The sequence below is a fragment of the Cyanistes caeruleus genome, chromosome 6, assembly GCF_971803275.1.
Source record: "Cyanistes caeruleus chromosome 6, bCyaCae1.hap1.1, whole genome shotgun sequence".
Classification (NCBI taxonomy): Eukaryota; Metazoa; Chordata; class Aves; order Passeriformes; family Paridae; genus Cyanistes; species Cyanistes caeruleus.
Window position 1 is genome coordinate 29,876,199 of NC_141706.1, and position 22,388 is coordinate 29,898,586.

Below are 22,388 nucleotides of genomic sequence, written 5' to 3' on the forward strand. Positions count from 1 at the left end.
CAGAGGCCTGACACAGCGTGCTTTATTGCCAGGCTGTCACAGCCACTCACCGAGCTGGGAGAGAATGCACAGATCATAAATAATTCAACTTACAATAAATAAATAACCCTGCTGGCACCCTGCTACAAGCTTTGGGTTACCAGTTCCTGGTGACCTGTGCTGCAGCACTTTATGACCAGGAGAAGCAAGGAGGCTCCCAAAGAAGCATGAGAAACTGAAGTTCCCTAAGAAATAACTAGTCTATGCAAGCTAGGGCAGAGGAGCTGGGCTAGACAAAGCATTTGGGTCTGTGGAGGTTTAAACTGATGAGTTGGTTGCTATTAATGCAATGTGTTGCTACTTATTTTTGTAGTTTTAAGGGCTATGCTGCTGCTCCAACAATACCAATATTTACAAAAACCCCTGACTTGATTTCATTTGAGGACTGCTGCTTTTTCCCTTAGTGCTTCTGCCCACCCAGCTCCAGTAGGTGCTCTGTGTGCTTGCAAGCCATACCACCTGTGGCCAAGGATTTTAATGACCCTATCCCTCTCTTCCAAATCCTCTGAAATTCACTTCTCCAAATGACTGTAATATGCTGTTGGAAAGATGGCGACACCTCACAGAAGGGCACTCAGTACAGCAGCGGAGCCAGACAGCACCATGCAGTACTTACTGCAGTCTAGCTTATTTGCTGTATTTGCTTTGGCAAGTTTTGGACACATGGAGGAGAAAGCACAAAGCAGAGACAGGTTGCATGGCAATATCTAAGTTGCCCTTTTTTAGGAACTTTATGAATTTCCTTACCTTTGATCATGTGCAGATGCAGCTTTACTGGGAATAATAATGGAACACAAGTGCAGAGCTGCTGCTGACGATTTAACCACTGTGTTATCTGGGCCAAGTCTGAACAGAGCTACACAACGAAACACTGGCAAGCGGCCTGTACTAGTGCTCCCGCTGCTTCAGCACCTGCTGAACTGCGGAACTGGGAGGGAGAGCCCCGGTGAGAGCATACCCGGCTGCTTCCAAGCGCTGGCAGAGCTGGCGTTTGCTGGCTTGTCTTGCCTGCCAGTAGAGGGAAGCATAACACTGTAGCTGTAAACGGCTTCTGCAGAGGCGCTATTCCTGCACGGATTTGGAGCTAAGAAAAAGGCAAGTTGTTCCTGGGAAAAGATGGGTGAAGCTGGCACTGGGGATTAGCACAGCCACACACACACTGCTGACATAGACAAAACCCACTTTTAGAGCAGATGCTCTGGGAGGAGGTGCTGTTCCTCCACTGGGTTCTGGAGAAACCCAAGATGGGAATGGTGCCCACCCTCACAACCTTCAGTTTTCAGAGGAGTCTGTCTCTTCATTGGAGCCTTCACTCTCAGCATCCATTTTTCGACGATGGTGCAGAGGTTTCCAAGGTGAATTAATCCTGGGTGAGTTACGAACAGGCATATTTGCTGTGTCGGCACTGGAGCTGGCAGGACCAGAGACAGAAAGCCCTGAAACCTGAGCTACCCTGAAAGAGAAAAGACAAACGCTAGGCAGCATGTTGCAAAAACTTCTACTGCAGCACTCTTGAAGTGAACCTGGGAGAAAGGCTTAAAACTAGTACAGGGATGGAAAGATGTTCATGGCATAGTGGGGGAACACGTTGCACTGGTACCACTCAGACTCACCAAGATTCACTCAAGATGTGAATCTTCTATTTAAACTTATCTTCTGGGCTGATGTCATTCCTTCCAAGACTCCTACTTTTCACCATCCAAATAAAATTTCCCTGTTCATTAGAGACTGCTGCTTCCTTTAGATCCCTCTTTGAGTCACAGTCTTCTCTGTTTCTGAAGACTTTTGTAAGGATTTTGTTAACTGCACTGAGGCACCACAAGAAAGAAACCCTTCCTGTTCAGGCTGCTCTTTGAGCTCCTCTATTGTTTTGTAGTAGAGCAGAGGAATAGGACAGTATTACACTCTTCTTTATCATGCTACCTTTAATATGTTATTTTACCTCCTAGTTTAGGCAGTTCCACTTACAATTTCTCAAGTTCTTGATCCATGTCAGGGTCCAGAAACAAGTCTCCTTTATCTGGCAGAGCCCCTGTGAGGAACAAAACCAACCAAAGTATCAGCAGAGTTAGGCTAGTCATTCTTTGAGAGAGGTGTTCAAGCCATAGCAGCATCCAAAATCTGGCCTGCAAGACAGAGGACAATTTTCCTTATACCTATTAGAGAAATGGACACAATGTTTGGGATCATAGATAAAGAACGATGATTGATGATCCATTTTGCATGTTTTACATGCTATAGCTGAGCTCAGACGACATGGGAGGCAACCTCAGTAGTCTCACTTCCTACAGTCCTGAGGACTGGCAGTTTTCATTCACTGTACAAAATTAGAGTACTGACTGTCAGGGAGATGGCAGTCTGTCAACTGGGCCTCTGTTCATTGCCCAGTATAGTCACCAGTACCAGATGTAATACATGTGGTGCTCTCAGTGCCACAGCCTGAAACATACACTATACCACTCAGGATTATTTATTTTATTATTTTGTGCCACCTGCCGTTCTTGTGGTGCACTGAGCTGGGGGATCAAAACACTCCATAGGTTTAAGGCTTTTGCTTTCTTTGCAACTCAGGAAAGTCAGGCCTGACTCTTATGCACATTGCCTACAGGAGTTAAGTGTGGATGAACTGTGCTCTAGCACTGCTTACTGTCTGTGTGTGAGAATGAAAGGCTGGGCCAGTACTTGGGTACCCTCTCAGCATAAGATAAACATGCTTCTTTTCACTTAGAAACCCTACTCCAGATGAAGGAAATGGTATAGTTCAGGACTGGAACAGCTGATTGATAATCCTTGCTCTTCTCTGAAAACACTGGGACCTTAGCAGGGCCAGAAAGGAAGATGGGGCTCTTAGGAAAGCCCTCCTTACTAATTCTAACTCCACCTTGTGTAGGGGTCATTGGAGAGTGTGATCAGCCAGCACAGAGATTATCTACCAGACCCTGGAGAGTACCACTGCACACCAGGATAAAAAGCCCATTTGATAATCTATACCAACAATATAGTGAGGAATGCTCTAAGGTTTTTCAGGAGACTTGGATGCTACACTCAAAACCTTTGGAAAGGGGCTTTGTATTCCTTGTGGGGACACAAGCCTGTTTTCTGGCTCTGTTACCTTCCTCTTGCAGGAGAGGCTGGAGAGCCACCTGTTCCACAAAGACAGGCTGGGACCAGTCATCAAAAATGTAGTGATGAATGCCTGAAAACTAGAGTAAGTTTAGACCAGAACTGATTCCCCCATTTATTTGGGTTCTAGTCTACTCCTCTAGTAAATGAGCAGGGAAGTCTAGCACTGCAAAACAGTATCAAGAGATCCACAGAAATGTCCCAGTCTGCTTTTCTTTGTGGTTGCAATTAAATTAAGAATAAGCAACTAAAGGTTAACTTGGTTCTGTAGTTACAGGGCACACAATGGAGTCTCTAGGGCACAAGACTTACTTGGGACAGTTGAAAAATGGCACTTGGAGCATTCACAAATCAGCACTGACATTGGAGATTGCCAGGCGGACTGGAATCTGCAGTCCAACTCAGTGGCACTGTCCCAGCCTGAAGAAGCTGCTTTAATCTCTATCCCTGTTCCTCAAGAAGAGCTTCTGGCTTTGTGAGACCAAAACCTCCTCTGCCTGAAACTGCTCTTGCTGAAGGGCTTTGGGGAGCTTGTGATCCCCTACAGACCAAAGACTATTGAAATCACCCTTCAGGAGAGATTAAAAGACACCAGGAAAAGAATCCTCCTTTCCTTGCCAAAAACGCTAGCACCTGTCAGACTTGTGGTTGCTGCCCCTCCTCTGAGAGAGGCCTCAGCAGGAGGCTGGCAGAGGGCCAGAGGACAGGCCTACATTAATGGAAACTAAACCCACTCACTTTGTAGATGGCACAATGGAGGCTGTGGGCAGGATTTATTTTTTTCTTTTTTCTTTTTTCTTTTTTTTCCCTTTTCATCTGTTTTCTTTATGCTTGACTAGAAGTGGATTTCATAGGGCATAGGAAAAAAAAGATTTTGCTTGCTGCCATCCAGGCATCACCTTCCTCCCAGTGAATACACTGCTTTCTAAGCCTGTTTTCAGAGGGGATTGCAGGGCTGCATTCATGCACCTTTGATATATAATCTGCCCTGCCCCAGAGGAGCATTAGCAGCTTAAATGGTTTGCTGCAAGAAGGGGCTCAGCCAGGGAAGACACACTTTTACTGCACTAGGACACACCTGTGCAAAAGAAGCAGCCCTCAGGCAAGGTACACCTTTTCATTGAATTTTGTCTTTGCAATTAGGGACTGGCAGATACTCAGGCCTAGAAGTAGAGGAAGAGGGTATTTACCCAAAGACAGAGAGACATCTACCCTTAATGGCCAGGTGTTTTGCTGAGTAGAGATGAACGAAGATAACTGTTTGAGAACACCCCCCCCTCCCCCAGCCCTCCCTCCCTGCTCCTGCCATTTATATTTATCTCCTGGATACAGTCTTGTCAAACAGAAAAGCCATTTCTGTTCTTCTTTGTGGGAGGAGGAAGAGCACAAGCAAGGCATATGGGGGAAATATGAAACTGTGAGTGAATTATGGATGGATTACATACTGTCCTTTGCCAATGTAACACTGTTTCCTTGTTCCAAACCAGCACAACAGAAACAAGCAGTGAGATGCTGGTTGGTAATCCCTGTGGTTCCCACAGCACCATGCTACAGATTTTTGTAGCAGTTTGTGTTTTCAGCAGGCCATAGCTAGCTTCTAGCAAGATTTTGCTGCCTTGAGGGAAAATGAGGAGGAGCTGGGAAAGACTGAGATTTTAACCTTTGAGTCAAGGAAATAGCAGTTTTCCATTAGGTGTGCCTTCTTGTCTTATAGATGAGAGCAGCCATTTAAAATCTGCGGGAGCACAAAGGGCTAAAATATAGGATGGCACCTCAACTCAGTAATCCTTGAGGAAGCTCCACAGCTTCAGGCAGACAGTAAGGCACATGTTATATTTTTAAAGTTAATGCATCAACAAAAAGATAAAAAACTTCCCCTCACTCTCTTCCTGACAGTGTAAAATATGGGTTATAATTACAAAAGAAATTCCACAGAAATACAGAATGACTGGAAATCTAGAGCTGTATCATTTAGAGAAGTCTTACCTAGGGCTCGATTGATGCCCTGATCCTTTGCAAGAGCCATAAGGAATCCATAGAAGGTCATTCTCTGCACACTACTCAGCATTTCCTTCACAAGAGCAGAAGGTGGGCAGCTAGGAAAAGAGAGACTGAGATAATTTTGTTTTCTAAATTATAACCTTTTCTTTTTCTCAGACCCAGCTCAAAATCGAGAAATAAACCCTTTACCTATTCTAACACTGTGAGGCTGCCTTGACTCAGTTTAAAATGCTGTTATCACACTATTATCAATGATAGTCAGACAAGGGGCAAGAAAACCTCTCCAATGATAGCCTAAATATGTCAGAGAACACTATTTAGGTGAAGACTAAATTAGCATATCCCCTTCTTCTACACTCACCTTAACCCCTGGTCCTGAGTTCTAAGCAGTATTTTCATGGTGATTCTTGCTCTTGACCAATACTCCTTGAAGGATTTCATACAAAATCAAGCTGCCTTATAAAGAGGAAGTGTTGAACAGTCAGTGGTGTGGTGGTACCCCTGGGAGATGTGGGGGTGAACTGGTTACTCAGGCAGAAGTGCTTACCAAAGCCTGACTGAGTATTGAGCTACTGCATGAAAGGCTGGGAATTGCTCCCCTCATAGTGCTGTGCAAAGCACAACACACCTACCAGATGGGCCCACAGTACTCTTCCCTGAAGAATCTGAAGTTCTCAGGACATACAAGGAATGTATGTCCTTTTTTTTGTTGTTTATAAGATCAAAACAACCCATCAACTCCATGCTTAGGTATCTATAGAATTGGACAGCAGTTCAGCAATAATTTTGTGGATCACAAATCTGGATTTGGAAACCTGAAGTATAAATCAGGTGGAACTTGTTGTGAGTTATTTTGTGTTTCTAGACCATGACCTTCTAGGAGGGCGTATTCTCACAACCTTGAAGAAACTATGATGAAAGTGTCTGTCAAAGCTATACAGTAAGGTCTGGTGTTGCTCCATCCTCTGCTGAAGTAAAGCTAGTCTTTTACCTGGCATCTGTAGCTGGAGACCTGCTACAACACAGGCTCAGGTACAGACTAACAGTGTGAACTCACCTATGTACTAAGGCTTCATACTCCATCCACCCAGTGGGCTCTTGGAACTTCTAAGAACCCAACTGCACTTGTTTATTCCCCCTAGCTAACAAATAATGGATCTCTTCTTGATGAAAGTGTCAATGCAAAAATGAGATGGAGAGCAGAGACCCAAATCCATCTATTACTTCAAGAATCAGTTCAAACCCCATGTTTATCTGGTCCATGAAATTGTTTCTCTCATTTGGTTAAAACTGTTCAGCTATGATGTTTTCCTTCGTACTTCCTCAGTGAGAGCCATGTGGGAATATCAGCTTGTTCAAAGCCCTCTCTTTCTTAACAGCTCCAACCTTACAAAGGGTTTCCGCAGACAGGGACTTCAAATTTGTATATTAGACTCCATTCGTACCTGTACTTTGATCTGTCACACAAGGACTCCAGGCACTGTAAGAAGAGAGATGCCTCTACTCCTTCAAGTGGATTGCAGTCATTTGGAGGCTGGCGTTGCCGATGCTGTCCAGAGGATGATGTTGGCACAATCACAGTATTTGGATTCTTACCAGCCAGCAGGTCTTGATAAATGGCAGCCACACTTTCCAGGAACTCTAAAAGAATAGAAATAAATTTAAAACTCAGGGCTGTAAACAGCAAAGCAACCTCCTGACCTGTGGCTTTAACTGTTGTTCTGTGTTGTACATAGCACTAACAGGAAATAAGCACAACTCTACAGTATCCTGCATGTTCAGAACAGATATTATGCACACCCATACAGCCATTTCCATAGCATTTGCTATCTTCTTATTATTAGGATGATTATGAGAGGTCACTCACTCTGTTGAGAAGATTAATCTCAAGGGAAAAAAGGCTAGATAGTACACTGATGAAACAGTGAGTGTGAAAGCTAATGTCAAACACAAAACTAGTTTGTGAAGTCTAAATATTTTCCTTCTCCACCTCTTGCCACTGTTAAAACCTCATCCAAGCTGGGAGCAAACTATATTGAACTGCAACAGGAGGAAAGGAAGCATATTAGTTAGGGCTCCAGGCAGTATCCCAGCTTGCCTCCGTGCTGCTCCAAAGTAAATATAACACAGGATTGAGAAGAAGGGCCAGGGCAGGTCAGGGCTGGAGTTGGCAGAAAGCCTCTCCCCAGGCTCCTCGTACTACCCACTGTTTACTGCAGGAGTCTAATTTTAAACAAGTTTGTTTATGGATGTGGTCAGCAGTTTACAAATCCAGATTCCATTTGGAGTGGTTTGCATGTGTGTGGGTTGGTGGGAGAGTGTATGACAGGCTGCGTGTGTGCACTGTGCCTGGGTGAACAGGACAGGGATGGGATCTTTGAGTGTGTGTACACAAGAATGAGCTTGCCAGGACTCCAGTGGCATTTAAGTTCCGAGTGAATGGAAGTGCAATGCTGTGCGTGAGGTGGGTGGAGAGGAAAGTCAAGATGTCAGCAGGCCCTGAGGCTGTGCTGAGGTTCTGCAGCTCTATGGAAATATTTGTTTTATCAGAGAAAACTTTCCAAACACATTTTCTGTCCCTGACTAAAGGCATTGCAAGCCTGGTTCTGCCCAACTCAAAATCACCATTTAGAACTGTTTTTTATAATGAGTTGTCATGGATAAAGTGATATGCACAGTAGAGTTACAAGGGACGTATATACAGAGAACTATTAAGAAAAAGAGATTTTTATATTAGGGATAGCAGAGGACTCCGAACTGCTATAAAGATGGGAACTCACAGGTTGGATCAGATCAGAAGGCCACCCAGGTTTACTCTCTGACCACAGACTATGCTCACAACAGCTTCTAGCCAATGTTTCTGAGTACGTAAACCTGGCCCGTTCCGCCTGGTCGAGGCCAATTGTGAGTAACGTCCATCAGAGGGAGCCATTTCAGTGTGAGTGGACAGAAATCCAGGACCTTCATGTTAGAAAGTGCTGTGTGACAGATGAGAAAGTGGCATGCTAGCCAGTGCTTGGGAGCATATCTAATGCTTCCCTCTTTTTGTCCTGAATGAGATTCTCGTTCCTCAGTCACAATTTAGAGGGGCTAGGGTGGCAGGACGATATATTTTAAAGCAGTCTTCCCATACAGGACAAGCACCTTAATGCTCATCCAAGTTTCTCCACCTTGTTTCCTGAAGTTTAAAAATACTTGGGGATTTTCCAGATGTGTATGTGTGGGTGAGCATGAGAAAATACACACACACACAAACCAATATTATTTTATTTGTACTTTTCCTGCCAAGAATTTTAGAAGTATCCTATCTAGTTAAAACTCAGACTGGGGAAGGGGGATTGAATACAATAAATGACCAACAATATGAAGACTGTTCACATGGGTTGTCTGTTCCTTTTGCTTTCCAACTAGGGGCTCTCTAATCAAACAAAAGAGGTGGTTCTTCACTGGACAGGTGTCAAACCTGTGCAATTCTTCACCAAAAGGTGTGGAGGTTACAAGTTTATATGATTTCAAGGGGAGACCGAAAAAGTTCTTGGGAGTGGAGTCCACTGAGGGTTCCTAAACCCATGGAAATTATACCCAGTTCAGAAACTCTCTGAGCTGAAACCACCTCATAGTAGAGCAAATATTAAGGGGAAGAATTATATAGATTTGTCCAGTTGCTTTTCCCTTAAAGGCACCAGCTGGGGGGCTTTTCCTATCCTGTTTCCAGCAGGAATGAATAATTTCCTTAAAGGGAAGAAATGTTCCTAGTAAAAGCTAATTGTTAGGTGTTGACATAGTCTAGATAAAGCTGGAAATTCATGTCTCAAGACCAAGACAAATAAACACATCAGACATAGCAGTTGTGGATATGTCCTTATTCACAACAATTTGGAATCTCCTCATTAAGTCTCCTAATCTCTTCACATCTGTTATGTTTTTCATCAGTAGAGTCCATTAGCTATATATTTTCTGTGAAAAAACATATCCTCTCAAAAAAGTGCAAAGATTGGGAAGCTGTAAAATTGTAATTCTACAAGTGGGAGAAGTCAACAGCTTCCTGGCATTTACCTGAATAGTAGAACTGGATCTGGAAAGCAAAGAGGAAATCAGAAAAAGACATCAGGCAATCCATTGCATCATCCATCAGCACAATCCTATGATAAGATGAGAGAAACAGTTCAGCATCTACAAAAAAACTAAAGTCTGTAACCAGGAACCCCAGACCTTTAGAAAGTGCAGCCAAGAAACTGTGTGCAACTGAGGATTGCTAGTGGCCCAGTACAAGAAGTTAGGAGAGAGAAATGGGAACACCCACTGCTGCACGGATGTGGATGCCCTAATATCAAATGAAGGCAGTTTAAGAACCTGAAGCGAGCCGAAGATCCTGAATATCAATCACACACTTCAGCTACAATGTGAACAGAGCACTGCGACATTCAAAGCCCAATGGACAAGATGGTACAAAACACTGGTACATAAATATGCAGGGCTAGTTCATATGGTTATATAGAATTGTAGAATACCCTGAGTTGGAAGGGATCCACAAGGATCAATGAAGTCCAGATTCTGACTAAATGTGATTACAGACAGGACAGGTACACAAGTAGTAAACTCGTACAAGCAGAACGAGACTCATGCTACTCCTCTGTATATCAGAATTCATCAAACTGGGACATTTTTCAGATTCATGAATGTCACAACAGTTGCAATTCACCATGTGTACTCAAACAAACTCTACTTGACTACAGAGGAAATAACATTGCACCAAAAATCAGCTTCCTAACTGCACTCTCTGAATATCCTACCCTCCCTTCCTGATAAAAGGATTGGTCTTTTTTCATATTAGGTTTATTATTTGACTATCAAGTCAACTGTCACAGCAACTGAAGACTTCTTGGGCCAGGGACAGTCTTCTTTGTCCCTGCTAAGTCATAGGTGCATGTAGGGAGCTACACACATCCTTACTTTGAAGCCTATTTCTTGAATATGGAAAATACCAGCCACAGGCCATAAAGATGAAATGTAAGTGATAGCAAAATCCAACTCTTCCTTTCAGAAAAAAAAACTTGTTGATTTCAGGGCAAAAATGAAAATTAAAACAAAAACAATACTCTGGTCACTGCCACCACTACCTAAGGAAAAAAAGGTCAGTCTCTGAATGAGTGGGGAAAATCAAACTCATCTAATCAATGACGACTTAGTCTGTAAAACAAAAGAAAATACTCCACTTGGAAGGGGAAAAAACCTGGAGTATTCAGGCAATGCTAAAGAAACACAATTGGTATTTCTTTTCAGCTGCATGTAGGTCTACTGAATTGGTACAGTCAGCATCTGGCATACTGTGCTATATGAGGACTGTCAGTTCATTACAGCCAAAGTATGGGTCATCCAGTAGGACCCTTTTGGAAACAGGGCCAGATGCGATTTGCACACCAACTCCTGCAGCATCAATTGTCTAAACACACTGCTGAGGAAACACTGTTCTGTCTCATGTAAAAGACTCAAGGGAGCTGTGTGGGAGGCTGACCTAGAAGAACATAGGATCTTGCAAGACTTCCCTGCCACTCAGACCAGTTCTGTTCACTGTGGCAAAATCAAACATGTAGAGCAGCTTGAATTAATTATCGCAAAGAAGAAAGACTGGGGCTAAGAGGGTCCCCAGGAGAAAAGCCAGTATTTAAAACAAAACCCTTTGAAGATGTCAAAGTGCTTCTGATTTATTTATTACATTCCAGAAGCCTCCTCTCCTCCTGTATAAAGAAGCAGTAGCTTCAGTTCTTAATTCTCACTAATAAGCATGCTACTGAGATTGTCAGTGGCCACATCAAGGAAATGGCTTTGAAGCTGGCAGGCAGAGCATCTTCATCTCTCAGGCAATACTGTTCAGCCACTGGCACTTCCAGCCACTATTTAAGCACTGGAAATGTGATTGGCCACATCACTGATGAGCTGCACTCCCTCCTTTGAAATGATGGTCTGTCTCCCAGATACCCTCAAAGCACTGAAGCTTTCTTCTCAAAAATGCAGGAGAACAACAGTGGAGAGTGGTTTTACATATTTGTTATGCAGAGAGACAATATTACATCACCTTCATAACAAGAAACTCATTTCACTTGTTAAATTTAAAACTCTGGTCAATGGCAGTGCTCTGCAGCACCAAGTTCCAGTCTCTTACTTAAAGGAGAGCATGAGGAAGTATGCAGAAGTATGAGAATTTGCTGGACAATTTTTGCTGTTAAAGACAGGAAGGAGCCTCTGAGGAAGCCTGTACAGCACATATGTGACAGAGGAGCATCTAAATAGAAGCAGGTGCACTCTGGTGCTAGGTTACTGACTCCGCTTGGCCCAGGGGTTTGCACACCGGAAATGTTGAGAAGTCTTTAAATCCCATACAATCATTTATGAGGAGATTGACTGCAGCTGGCAATTCCCCCACATGACCAGCTGACTAAGCACTCAAGGAAGCAGAGAGAGCATCATATGCAACATATCTGCACCTCTTCCTTGAAATATCTGGCAAGGAGAAAAACCTAGCTATGGACTGTAACCTAGACAGCAGGACCAAAACTGAGGACAAAATCTGAAAGTCTGAACTGCAGCTCAAAAAAGTTCATCAGGTATCTCATATTTCAAGGGATTTTTTTTTTTTCTTGTCCAAATTAGACTTTAAACCCTGAGGCCACAGATGTATTTAAAAAGTTAGTAGCTGGCACTCAGTGAATAATGAAAATCAAGGAGGAACTTTGGAAAGGACTGAAGAAAAATGCCTACACTTGAGGCATTCTGGTAGAGGGTATAGTGGTCTTTCAGGGTTCAAGTGGGTTTGGCTGGCAGGAAAGCCTAACTGTTGTGCCAATGGGGAAACTTCATGGTCTCCTGATTGTGGTTAAAATCTCAGAAATCCAGACTAGACAGGATGTTCCCAGGACAAACTCTAGACGAGGCAAATTGAAAGGACTTTTACCATTTTCTGCTACCATTAAAGGCTGACACAATCTGTCTTAAAGCCAGGCTGGCTCAAATGAGCTTTCAGAGACTTGGTTTATTTACTGAGACATGGAGGCAAAAATAAGCAAAATGTACAAAACAGTCTGCTCTCTTAGGCAGTCTTTTAACAACAGGGTTACTGAATTGCAAGCCCCAGTTCCATTAGACCTGATCGGTGCAACGTGAGCTCACACACCAAATAAAAGAGCATAGGAGCTGTGAACTACTTGGCTGTAGCTACTCAGATGTGGGCAGTGAGTTCCTTGTGTTTCTCTTACAATAGAAAAATCAGTACTCAGGTACAGATCTTAAAACCATGGCATCAAACCAGAAAAAAATCCTTCATATTCTGTCCTGCATTTTCAAGATTCAGAAAGCCAAGAGGGGTCTCTAAAGATCAAAGGTATCTCTGTAGATTAAAGTATTTAACCTGCTAATGGCTATAACCATTAGCATAAAATTATAACCATTATAACCATTACCATAAAAACCAAAAAAAACATCCAAAAAATCTCACAGACACAGATATCCTAGTTCATTTTTTGGGTATGACTTCTGCATTTGTGTAGCGTGCCAAGAACAGGAAAATAGAGTTCTCTGATGTCATGTGAATAAAACCTATATTGTTGTCGTCTCTGTTCTTATGTTCTGACATATTCTGATCTTAGTCTTATTGTTTTTTATCAGAGCATAGCAACAGCTCCTGGATGAGTGGACTGCACCGTGCTGTGAGATCATCTCAGTCATGCAGCACATAGGCTACAGCTATGACTTCCCTCTTCCCAACAGCACCAATACAGGTCCTGGCTGTATCACTGAATGTTGCTGCTACTTTATTTCATTCACCCTCGCTGCTACTTTATTTCTTTCCTTGCCAAAGAAAATTAGAACAGAACTATTGGGTGTGTGTGGACTGAAGAAGGAACAATGTCTCTAGGTTTGCATGTGACCCTCATGTTTTGCAAAGACTAGGTCAACTGGTGCTGTAAGAAAGTCGGCAGAGCTCACCCTTCTAACAGGCAGCAACCAAGGAGGACAATGGGGAGTGTAGACCAGAAAAAGGACAAGAGAGTGAGCAACAGTTGTAAGCAAAGACAAAAATGGTTTAGAAATATGACAAGTTTTATTAAAATTGTTCAAATAGATCAGCTTGTTACAGAGCTAGCAATGTGCAAGTAAATCTCTAGCCAGCCAAAAGTAGGAATGAGGTCACCCCCACCTGAGCCTCTGACAGAGATCTCATATCTCTCCAACACCTGCTCCCAAAGCCAGCTTGTCTGTCTCTATGGCACATGCACAACAGTACTGCAGGCCCCTGAATGGGGCCTCTAGTTTACAGCAGCCTTGTGGACTAAATTCCTGGACACAAACATCACAACATGTGTAGATACGCTGAAGTCTCCTTCATTGTATGCACCATCACAAATTCCTGCTCAGTTCAGCTGGAGCCCTATGAAATACACACCAGCACATGGGACTGGTGCTTGTGTACCTCCATGAAAGGAAGCAGATTTCTGCTGTAGGACTAGCATTCTTAGTCTGGCACTGGGGGCCACGCAACTGAACAGATGTGTGTACCTTATTACATTTTCAATATCAGATAGCTAATAATCAGCTGCCTGGGCTGGACTGGAATCAGCAAGCACAATCAGTCAAATACTCCGTATCACATTATCAATGCCCTGAGCCAACTATCTGCTTTTTGCCGTGTCTAGATTAAAAAAAAATTTCAAACAGATTAGCTGCCATGCTCTTACCAAACATACTTTAAAACACTGGCAACCCTTCAGAGGTTAGTGTGTTTAAATGTGATCAGCCATAGAAGCTGGGGCAAGGGGGAACACATTTTAGAATGGTAAACAGTATTTTAAATCGAGTTTAAAAATCATGTCAGTTAAAAACATATTGGCTAACATTCTTTTATCTGTAACTCTTCTGAACATAGAGCCAACAGCAGCATTCTGCATTGATATTTCAGTCTTTGTATATCTTAAATACGTACTCTTTCACACTGCTAGAGAAACACTCTGTTCTTAACCTCAAAAGATGGTGTCTCTTTTCCCCAAAGCCTTAAAAGCTGAAGGTCCCTGTTCATACCTTTACCTAGGTAAAGATCATGCATGTAGGTCTAATCTTGCCTTTAAAGAGAGAATGAGGACCCACCTTGCTGCTTTCTGAGTGAGTTCCATTGGGAAGTCAGGGCAGAGCAACTGCAGCAGGCAGTGGTATTCCTGTGCTGTCAGCAAATCTGCAGGAAAAGAGAGGTGAGAACATTGTCATTCTTTTATAGGCTGTTCCCTCCCCTTGCTTCCTCTCTAGGAAAAAAGCCTCATATTCCCTTGACTCCCAATTCAGGTAGTCTGAGTATTAAAGACAATATAACTGTTCCCTAGACTTTCAGAGATGGGCTCTTCAGATGGAGTTCCCAGCACCATCTGAAAGAGGCCTGATGAAGGGGAAATCCTATTGAACAGGTCCTGCAGAGAAACTGGTAACAGGTAGTGATTCAGTGTGAAAAAGGGGTAACCAAAACAGGGCAGTTTCAAGTGAGAACACAGTTTGGTTTGACTTGAATATAACCATGTGGAAAAAGGAACAATTTCAAAGTTGCTTAAATTTGCTGAAATTCACTGGCATGGTGACATTCCCCACAATACACTTGAAAATCATCCACAGAACATCTGGCAGCAGTAACAAAGGCAAACAAGGCTTTTGGGTTGTGTATGGAAGGCTACAGAGTATAAACCACAGACGTTATTACTTTGGCATTCAGTAAGGCAGCTGGATGGTCTCTTTTGGAATAATGTGTACAAATCTGGTCACTGTATTATAGGAAGCACAGAACAAAGTTCCAAAAAACACAAGGAAACCAATCAAATGATTCATGTTTTAGAGAGCAGCTTTGTGAAAGACTGGTCAAGAAGGAACATTGTGGCTCAGCAGAGGGAGTCTAAAAGAGGTGACTCTTAGGGAAGCTTATAGGATCCCAAGGGAATGGAAACATCCTGATGTTAAAAAGCCCTACATGATTGTATGTTCACAGTCCAAAAGGCTGTGGACTGGAGTTAAGAAGAAGACTAGCTGAACAGCAGCAATTTTGCAGTACTTCTATATACAGAAGAATGCAAAGTATGGAAGAAAGAGCCAGAGGTGGAAGCAGAGCCAAGCAGTAGTCAGGGAGGGGATCGCAAGGGCACTGGCAGTGGGACTGAGGTACAGAGCATAAGTTCTTTTGCCACAAACACGTTAGTCTTTATTAGGCTCTTATCCATATAATTAACCTTGTTTCAGATGACAGCCACAACTTAGAATCACAGAATCATTAAGGTCCAACCATTAGCCAACACTGCCAAGTCCAGCATTGAACCACATCCCTAAGCATCACATCTACATGTTTTTTGAACACTTCCAAGGGTGGCGATTCCATCACTTTCCAGGGCGGGGTGGGGCATTCCAATGCTTAACCACACTTTCAGTGAAGAAATTTTTCCTAATAGCCAATCTAAACTTTCCCTGGTGCAACTGGAAGCCATTTTCTCTAACCTTGTGTACTTGGGAGGAAAGACTGACCCTCATCTCTCTATCTCTTTTCAGATAAATGCAGAGAGCAGTAAGGTTTCCCTTACACTTCTTTTTCTCCAGGCTAAACAACGCCAGCTCCCTCAGCCATTTCTCCCAAGACTTGTACTCCAGACCTTTCACCAGCTCCACTGCGCTTCTCTGGACGTGCTCCAGCACCTCAATGTCTTTCTTGCATGGAGGGGCTCAAAACTGGATGCAGGGTTCAAGGTGTGGCCTCACCAGTGCTGAGTACAGGGGGACAATCACTGCCCTAGTCCTGCTGGCCACACTACTGCTGATAGAGGCCAGGCCATTGGCCTTCTTGGCTACTTGGGCTGCCATTCAGAAAAACCTCAACAGGTTGAAGAGATGGGCAGAGAGGAAACAACTGAAATTTAACAAAGGCAAGTGTAGGGTCCTGCACCTGGGAAAGAACAGCCCCATGCATCAGCATAAGCTGGGGGCTGACCTGCTGGAAAACAGCTCTGTAGAGAAGGACCTGGGGGTACTGATGGACAACAAGCTGTCCCTGAGCCAGCAGTGCCCTTGTGGGCAAGAAGGCCAATGGTATCCTGGGGTGCACTAGGAAGAGCATTGACAGCAGGTCCTGGCAGATGACCCTGCCCCTCTATTCAGCCATTGTGAGGCCACATCAGGAACACTGTGTCCAGTTCTGGGATCTTCAGGACAAGAGAGACATGGAGCTCCTGGAGCAGGTCCAGTGGAGGGTTACCAAGATTATTAAGGGTCTAGATAATCTCTCTTGTAAGCACAGGCTGAGTGACTTGGGCCTGTTCACCTTGAGAAGAGAAAATTGAGAAGGGACGTCATCAATGTCTATCAGTATCTGAAGGGAGGGTGCCAAGAGGATGGAGCCAGGCTCTTCTTGATGGTGCCAAGCAGTAGGATAAGAAGCAATAGGCAGGAACACATACACAGGAATTTCCACATATGAGGATATGAGGAAGAACTTTACTGTGGGAATGACCATGCTGTAGGTTGTCCAACAGGGTTGTGGAGTCTCTCTCACTGGAGATACTCAAGAACCATCTGGATGCAATCCTGTGTCGTGTGCTCTAGGATTGATTCCTTGCTTGAGCAGGAAGGTTGGACCAAATGACCCACTGTGGCCAGTCACCCATTCTGTGATTTTCCACAGGCCCAGCACAGGAAACAGGTTACATGAAAACATAGAACTTGGGCATATAAAAGCTCTTGATGAAACAGACACTTTCTCTTAATTGAACAGGTAGTATGGACCTCTTACTCTTCAAGGATTCTAAATCTAGCTTTGAATAATGCTGGGCAATAAATTTCTGATCTTTGCCAAAAGGTCTAGATGTTGGTCTGAAGGAATCACACCTGCTGGAAACTTTATGCAATACTCAATTGACAGATTTTTTATTTGCTTAAATTAAAATTCCTATTTATGCATCCTTACACCTCTTGCTTGTTATTATTTTTTCTTTCATTTGTCACCAGACCATTATAATTACGCTTTCTTCATACTATATCTTATTCAATCCACTTAACAGATAACTACATTTATCTAAAGTTAAATCTGTTTACCTTACCCTCTACTTCTTTCCCTTCTTAGCCCAGTTATATCTGTTCCTCTGCTTTGATCCCCTTTAGATTTTCACAGTGTGGTGGCCAGCAGTATACAAAGCATCCTTCACGCATTCAGAACAGAAAGGCTCTAGGAGGATAATCTGCCTGCTTTAATCAGCTAAGGCCCATTTCATTAATTTTGGTTTTTAGTCTCCTCTTTTCTCCTGGCAGGTGAAGGAGTTTGAGGCCAGCTTTTTTTTGAAGGATGAGGTCTCCAAAGAAAGTTGCACTTTTTTCTCGGTCCCTGTCTGATTGATAGACAAAAGCAGCTTGAGAAGGTAACTGGGTTCTAAGAGAGCATTAGTTTTGAGACATAAATAGAGATCTCTCACTTGGCAGAAATAACATCATTCAAAAACTTATTATTATTTATGCTGTCTTTTTCTTTGGTCTCTTCTTACCAAATCACAGCATCATCCTTACTACTCTACCATAAAACAAAAAACAATATAGAATAAAAACAGAAGTCTGCTCAGAAAGAATCTGAGAAAGGGTGGCAGAGATCCTCTCCAAGCCAGCACATTAGAGAATAAAGTTTGTTGTCAATAAAAGCAGAATTAATTACAGTTTCAATCCTTGGGCAAATGGTCCATTTAGACTAGAAACTGCCCATAAAGCTGAAGTGGTACAGAGAAGTTCCTCCTCTAAAGAAACCCTTTGTTTCTAACACCTGGGGAAATGGCACCAAATTATTCACTGAAGTACACAGGCAGACTTTTTTAGGCTGTAACACAACTCAGCCTGTAGACAACCCCAGGCGTCTGACCAACAAATCATACCAATTTTTCAGGCTATAGGTGGGTACCTCTTACACAGGAAGTGGGATCACCACAGACCTTAGGAGGTGTCTTCAGTTTGCTGTGATCACTGTTTTCCTATCCCCTACAGCAAGGTCAGTGAAGACCATGCAGAAAATTACATTTGCCCATGTACCACATTGTCTGCCAAGAGCTGCTTGGAATAAACAAAGGCAGTTTTGGTGCATGACCACGTTGCTCCTTCCTGTCTCCAGGCCACAGCTGAGTAAATAGAGTTCAATGTTGCATGATGAAGAAAGAACGAAAAGAAGGAAGGTATCAGTCAGAATGAGTGAAAACTGGAATCCACAACTGCTACTTTGGTTGCTACCACAAATTACTGCATCTCAAGTTCCAGTAACAAATGAAGCAAATCATGGAGTGTTTAAATCTGACCCCACAGCACAGGGCAGTGAGATATACACATTCTATGGTGCCCTTGCAGTGGAACAAACTTGCTCATAACCAAATGCTCAAGGATGGAGATTGCAGTCTCCATGTTAATCATGTTCATTTACATCTGAACTAACACTTCGCTCTTCTACCGAAAAAGAACTAAAATTCCAAAGTCACTTTAAAACAACAGGTCACTAAGAAGGAGCTTAACAGGAAGTACTTTGACCATTCAGCATAGTTTTTTCTCTACTAGACTTCAAATTCTTGCCTAGCTTGTACTGCTACTGAGACCATGACACTAGCAAAATCCTAACCCTTTCCTAGAGATTGGATTGTCCTCTGAGTAGTTTATGGTCTTCTAGTGCCTGAGGAAGATCGTTTCTCATGTTTTAGAGGTACAGTGGAGAAAGAATTTTGTCCATGTGGTACAGTCTTAGAAGGTACCATTTCTGGACAAAAATGGCCTGCCTGAGAAACATGGAGGCAGCTGCTCTGTGCTTTTTAATATGTGCTTTAAAGCACATATTAAAGCTGTTTCTGGTTTGTATGTGGCGAACAGATGGCACACAATCTGGAGTGATGCAAACTCTAGGAATACTAAATGATGTGTTAATGCTGCTGTCAGTGTTGTTCATGAAGTGTAGACACACCTGAATTATCTTAAAACCAGTTATCTTTCATAGTGACAGCAGCCTAGACATAGAAGCCTGGAGCTCAGTGAAGGCTGTAAAATCTACCCAGGAAGCCAATAAATATTTAGGACTTAGCCTGAATTGCAGTCATTGCTGCTGTATCTAGGCTGCTTTCAGCACAAGAAGTAGCTATCTACAACATTGTCACAACATTGTGACAGCTATAAAATGCCCAAAGCAGTAGGAGAATATTTACTGCAGCTGGTGTATGAAATCTGCCCCAAAAAGTCACATTATTAGCTTCCCAGAAACACAAGGATTGCCTTGATGAATATACATTAAAAGTTCCCTATTTCCATAATTTTTTATGTACAACCAGTATCCAAGCAGACTGGAGCCCTGAGCAATGTAGCTGTCCCCTTTGAATTATGGTAGGACACACAATTTCCACAGGTTGTTTTTCTACCACAGTCATGAAGTCATTCAAGAGTCATAAAGGCATAGAGCTGTAAATTAGTCTCCTGCAAATATAACAGAGAACAGCCTATTTTTTATTTATTTTTTTTTTTTAAGTGTTGGAAGAGTCTTTGTTGGCCTTTAGTTTTTTAGTGTTTCTGGTGTAAGTACCACATATTTAGGACTCTCTCCATATCCATGAAGGATTGCAACCTTGTAGAAAACAACAAAACAACCCCTCCCCAAAATAAAAGTCTACATCTTCTTATGCTGTCAACAGGAATGACAATTTTACAAAAAAATGAACATAAACATGAGCACTGATAATATTGCAACTTAATAAGTATCATCTGGCTAGTAGGCTAAACCCTGCACATGTCTTGTTCACCTACAGGATACCTATGGCCTAACTTCCTCCATACATCTATTGCTAATAACAATCAGAAACCCAAGAATTCTAGGGAAATTAATCCATGGAACAGGACTGAGCATGCTCATGTCAGACATGTACAGCAGAATTCATTTTGCTCTTGAAGTGAACACACAGCTTCTACAATCATTAAATTATAGTGTAGAGAGTGTAGGAAAATCAGAAGAAAACAGAGAGACACACTTGTTACTTCTGAGCAATAGGAAAATGCTCTAAAAGCCTAAGATTGATGTTAGGTTAGATAAAAAACAACTTAATTTTTTAAAGGAAGATTTTCTAGTGAATAGTTTAAGGAGGATATTGGTGAAATCTGTATCATGGACCAACATAAGAGCCTGTTCTTTACAAGGAGTCTTGGGCATAAGTAGCTTTAAATACTGCGGCTTTGTACCAAGGTCTGGCTCAATCTCTTTATATACTAGCATATATAATTTCTATATTTTATACATTTTATAAATTAATAGTGTGTATTTTTCTTATTTTAATAACTGGATGCATTAACTCTGTCTTCCTGATGATGAGTTCACCATGCACCTAAGCCAATTTAAACTTTTACTCCTGCTGAAAGGGACAGGTTGAGTCCTTTTTTCTCCTTTCCCATCACTTGCTGGTGACCACATGGTTCTGAACCACCCCTTATGCCAGCTCTGGCACTCAGCAGGCTTCTTGCTGAGAAACTTGCACAGGCTTTCAGAAATATGTGATGAAAGCTCATGCAAAGCAAGCTGTGGAAGAGCACAACCAGGTGCAGGGAAGAGGGAAGGAGGTGGATAAGGACAGCAGATTCACCCCTCCTCAGCAGAGAAAAGCTGTTAGATAGGCTTAAGTAGTTCCCTGCTTAAGACATTTTAATCCTTAGAGTCCAGGATGTATGCAAGGCAATGTCATAGGATTAGTGACCCTCCTAGGGTTCAGCTTTACCTGCTGCACTTGCACCCTGCCTGCTGTGATGGTTTGTGAACACTCCAAACAATCAGACACATTTAAGACAGAACTTTTGGCATCCTTACTATCCAAGCAGGCAGATGAATTCAGGTTAGTCACAGACCTACTCTTTCCACTGATACTGTTTAGGTCCTACCAGATGGGATCCCAGGACATCCTCAGGAGGACTCCAGAAGCCTTTGTGTCTGACATGACATGACAGCAAAAGCAGACAGAGTAACTCAAGAATGCACAGAATTACTATAGTTTGGCTCAGATAGAAAAGTATCTTCAGCAACTGGCTGCACCCTGGATTGCCCCTCCTAACCTGTGAGAATATGAGCAAATTCCTGCCAGACATAAGAGAAGGGTGCTGCTCCAGGTGAGCCGTCTTCACAAACAAGATGTTTTGCACTCTACAAAAGGATCATGGCTGCAAACAGCAGTGTTAGGCAACTCCTATTGACAGTAGATAAAAGAGCCAGTTTATGGTATGAAAAAACAAAGAGTGAAAGAGATTTAGTGAGATTTGCCTGGAACAATCTATGTCCGACTCAGGATGAATATAGTGGAGAGCTAAGCAGACTGACCTAAAAAGATTTGTTGGGGGAGTGCTGCAAGAGAGAGCAAGGAGAGAGGATTAGCACTGTGATTGAGCAGAAAGCTAGTTTTGAAGTACTCAGGTAAGAAGGAAAAGATTCAGCTGCAGCTGATATGAAGAATTAACTCATTTGTTCTGGAGGTAGCCTGACTTCTCAGTTCATATGAACTGAGAAGCGGGTCCATTATGGGTAAAGCTTGTAGCACCCTACTTTGAGCAAGCTAAAGGTTTTTAAGAGTTAGATCTTCTAGATGGTGTGATTGTTTTCCTGCACTTTGATCCTGAGCCCTTTTATCAATAAACCACTTGCCAGATTAACAAACAGAAAATGAATTTACACAGAACTTCTCCAATTCTATCCCCAGAATACAGATTCTTTCTGTTTATACAAATGTTAATCATCCTCTAGTCTCTTTCAAATGCCCCATAATTACCCTTTAGTATGAAGTGTTTCATGTGGCAGCATTACTTCAGCATTGAGTGAATGTTACTCAGGGCACCATGAACTGTGCCAAAGGTACAGGCCAAGGCTATCATTTGGCGTGCTTATGTGGCTAACATGGCACATCCACAAACTGAAAAATTCGAACTTTCATTAGAAACATAAAGTTTTCAGCTCTCATGGTTGTAAAGAAAACATTCCAATATTGGAAGAGTTTAAGTGATGCAGTGCGATATTCCTGAATCCACAGAAGATCTGAAACATGACTGAAGTTTGATCTTTTCCCTTTAGGAACCTAAACACTATACTTAATATAACACTAAAGACAATGTTAACTCTTTAATTACTTGTTTTAAGTCTAGAATGTGACTTTGAATGTCGTTTGGGCTTAAAGAATTCG

The 22,388-nt window shown here is 42.6% G+C and overlaps 1 protein-coding gene across 4 annotated transcripts in view; it reads right to left on the reverse strand.

Moving 5' to 3' along the window:
- The window catches only part of CSTPP1 (centriolar satellite-associated tubulin polyglutamylase complex regulator 1), an 89,410-nt gene that overhangs the window by 9,374 nt on the left and 57,648 nt on the right, over positions 1 to 22,388 (reverse strand). For 3 of the 4 annotated variants that reach the window (XR_015288236.1, XR_015288237.1, XR_015288238.1), the window contains exons 4-9: positions 14,302 to 14,386; positions 9,220 to 9,305; positions 6,609 to 6,804; positions 5,149 to 5,258; positions 2,008 to 2,071; positions 787 to 1,492 (exon numbers count right to left, since the gene is read on the reverse strand). Coding sequence is in view for 1 of the 4 variants with exons in the window: in XM_086893681.1 (XP_086749807.1) it covers positions 1,312 to 1,492; positions 2,008 to 2,071; positions 5,149 to 5,258; positions 6,609 to 6,804; positions 9,220 to 9,305; positions 14,302 to 14,386 (722 nt within the window). In the remaining 3 variants the exon portion in view is untranslated. Of the gene's footprint in view, positions 1 to 4; positions 1,493 to 2,007; positions 2,072 to 5,148; positions 5,259 to 6,608; positions 6,805 to 9,219; positions 9,306 to 14,301; positions 14,387 to 22,388 lie in introns of those variants that run through there. The other variant, XM_086893681.1, reaches the window with a different exon arrangement.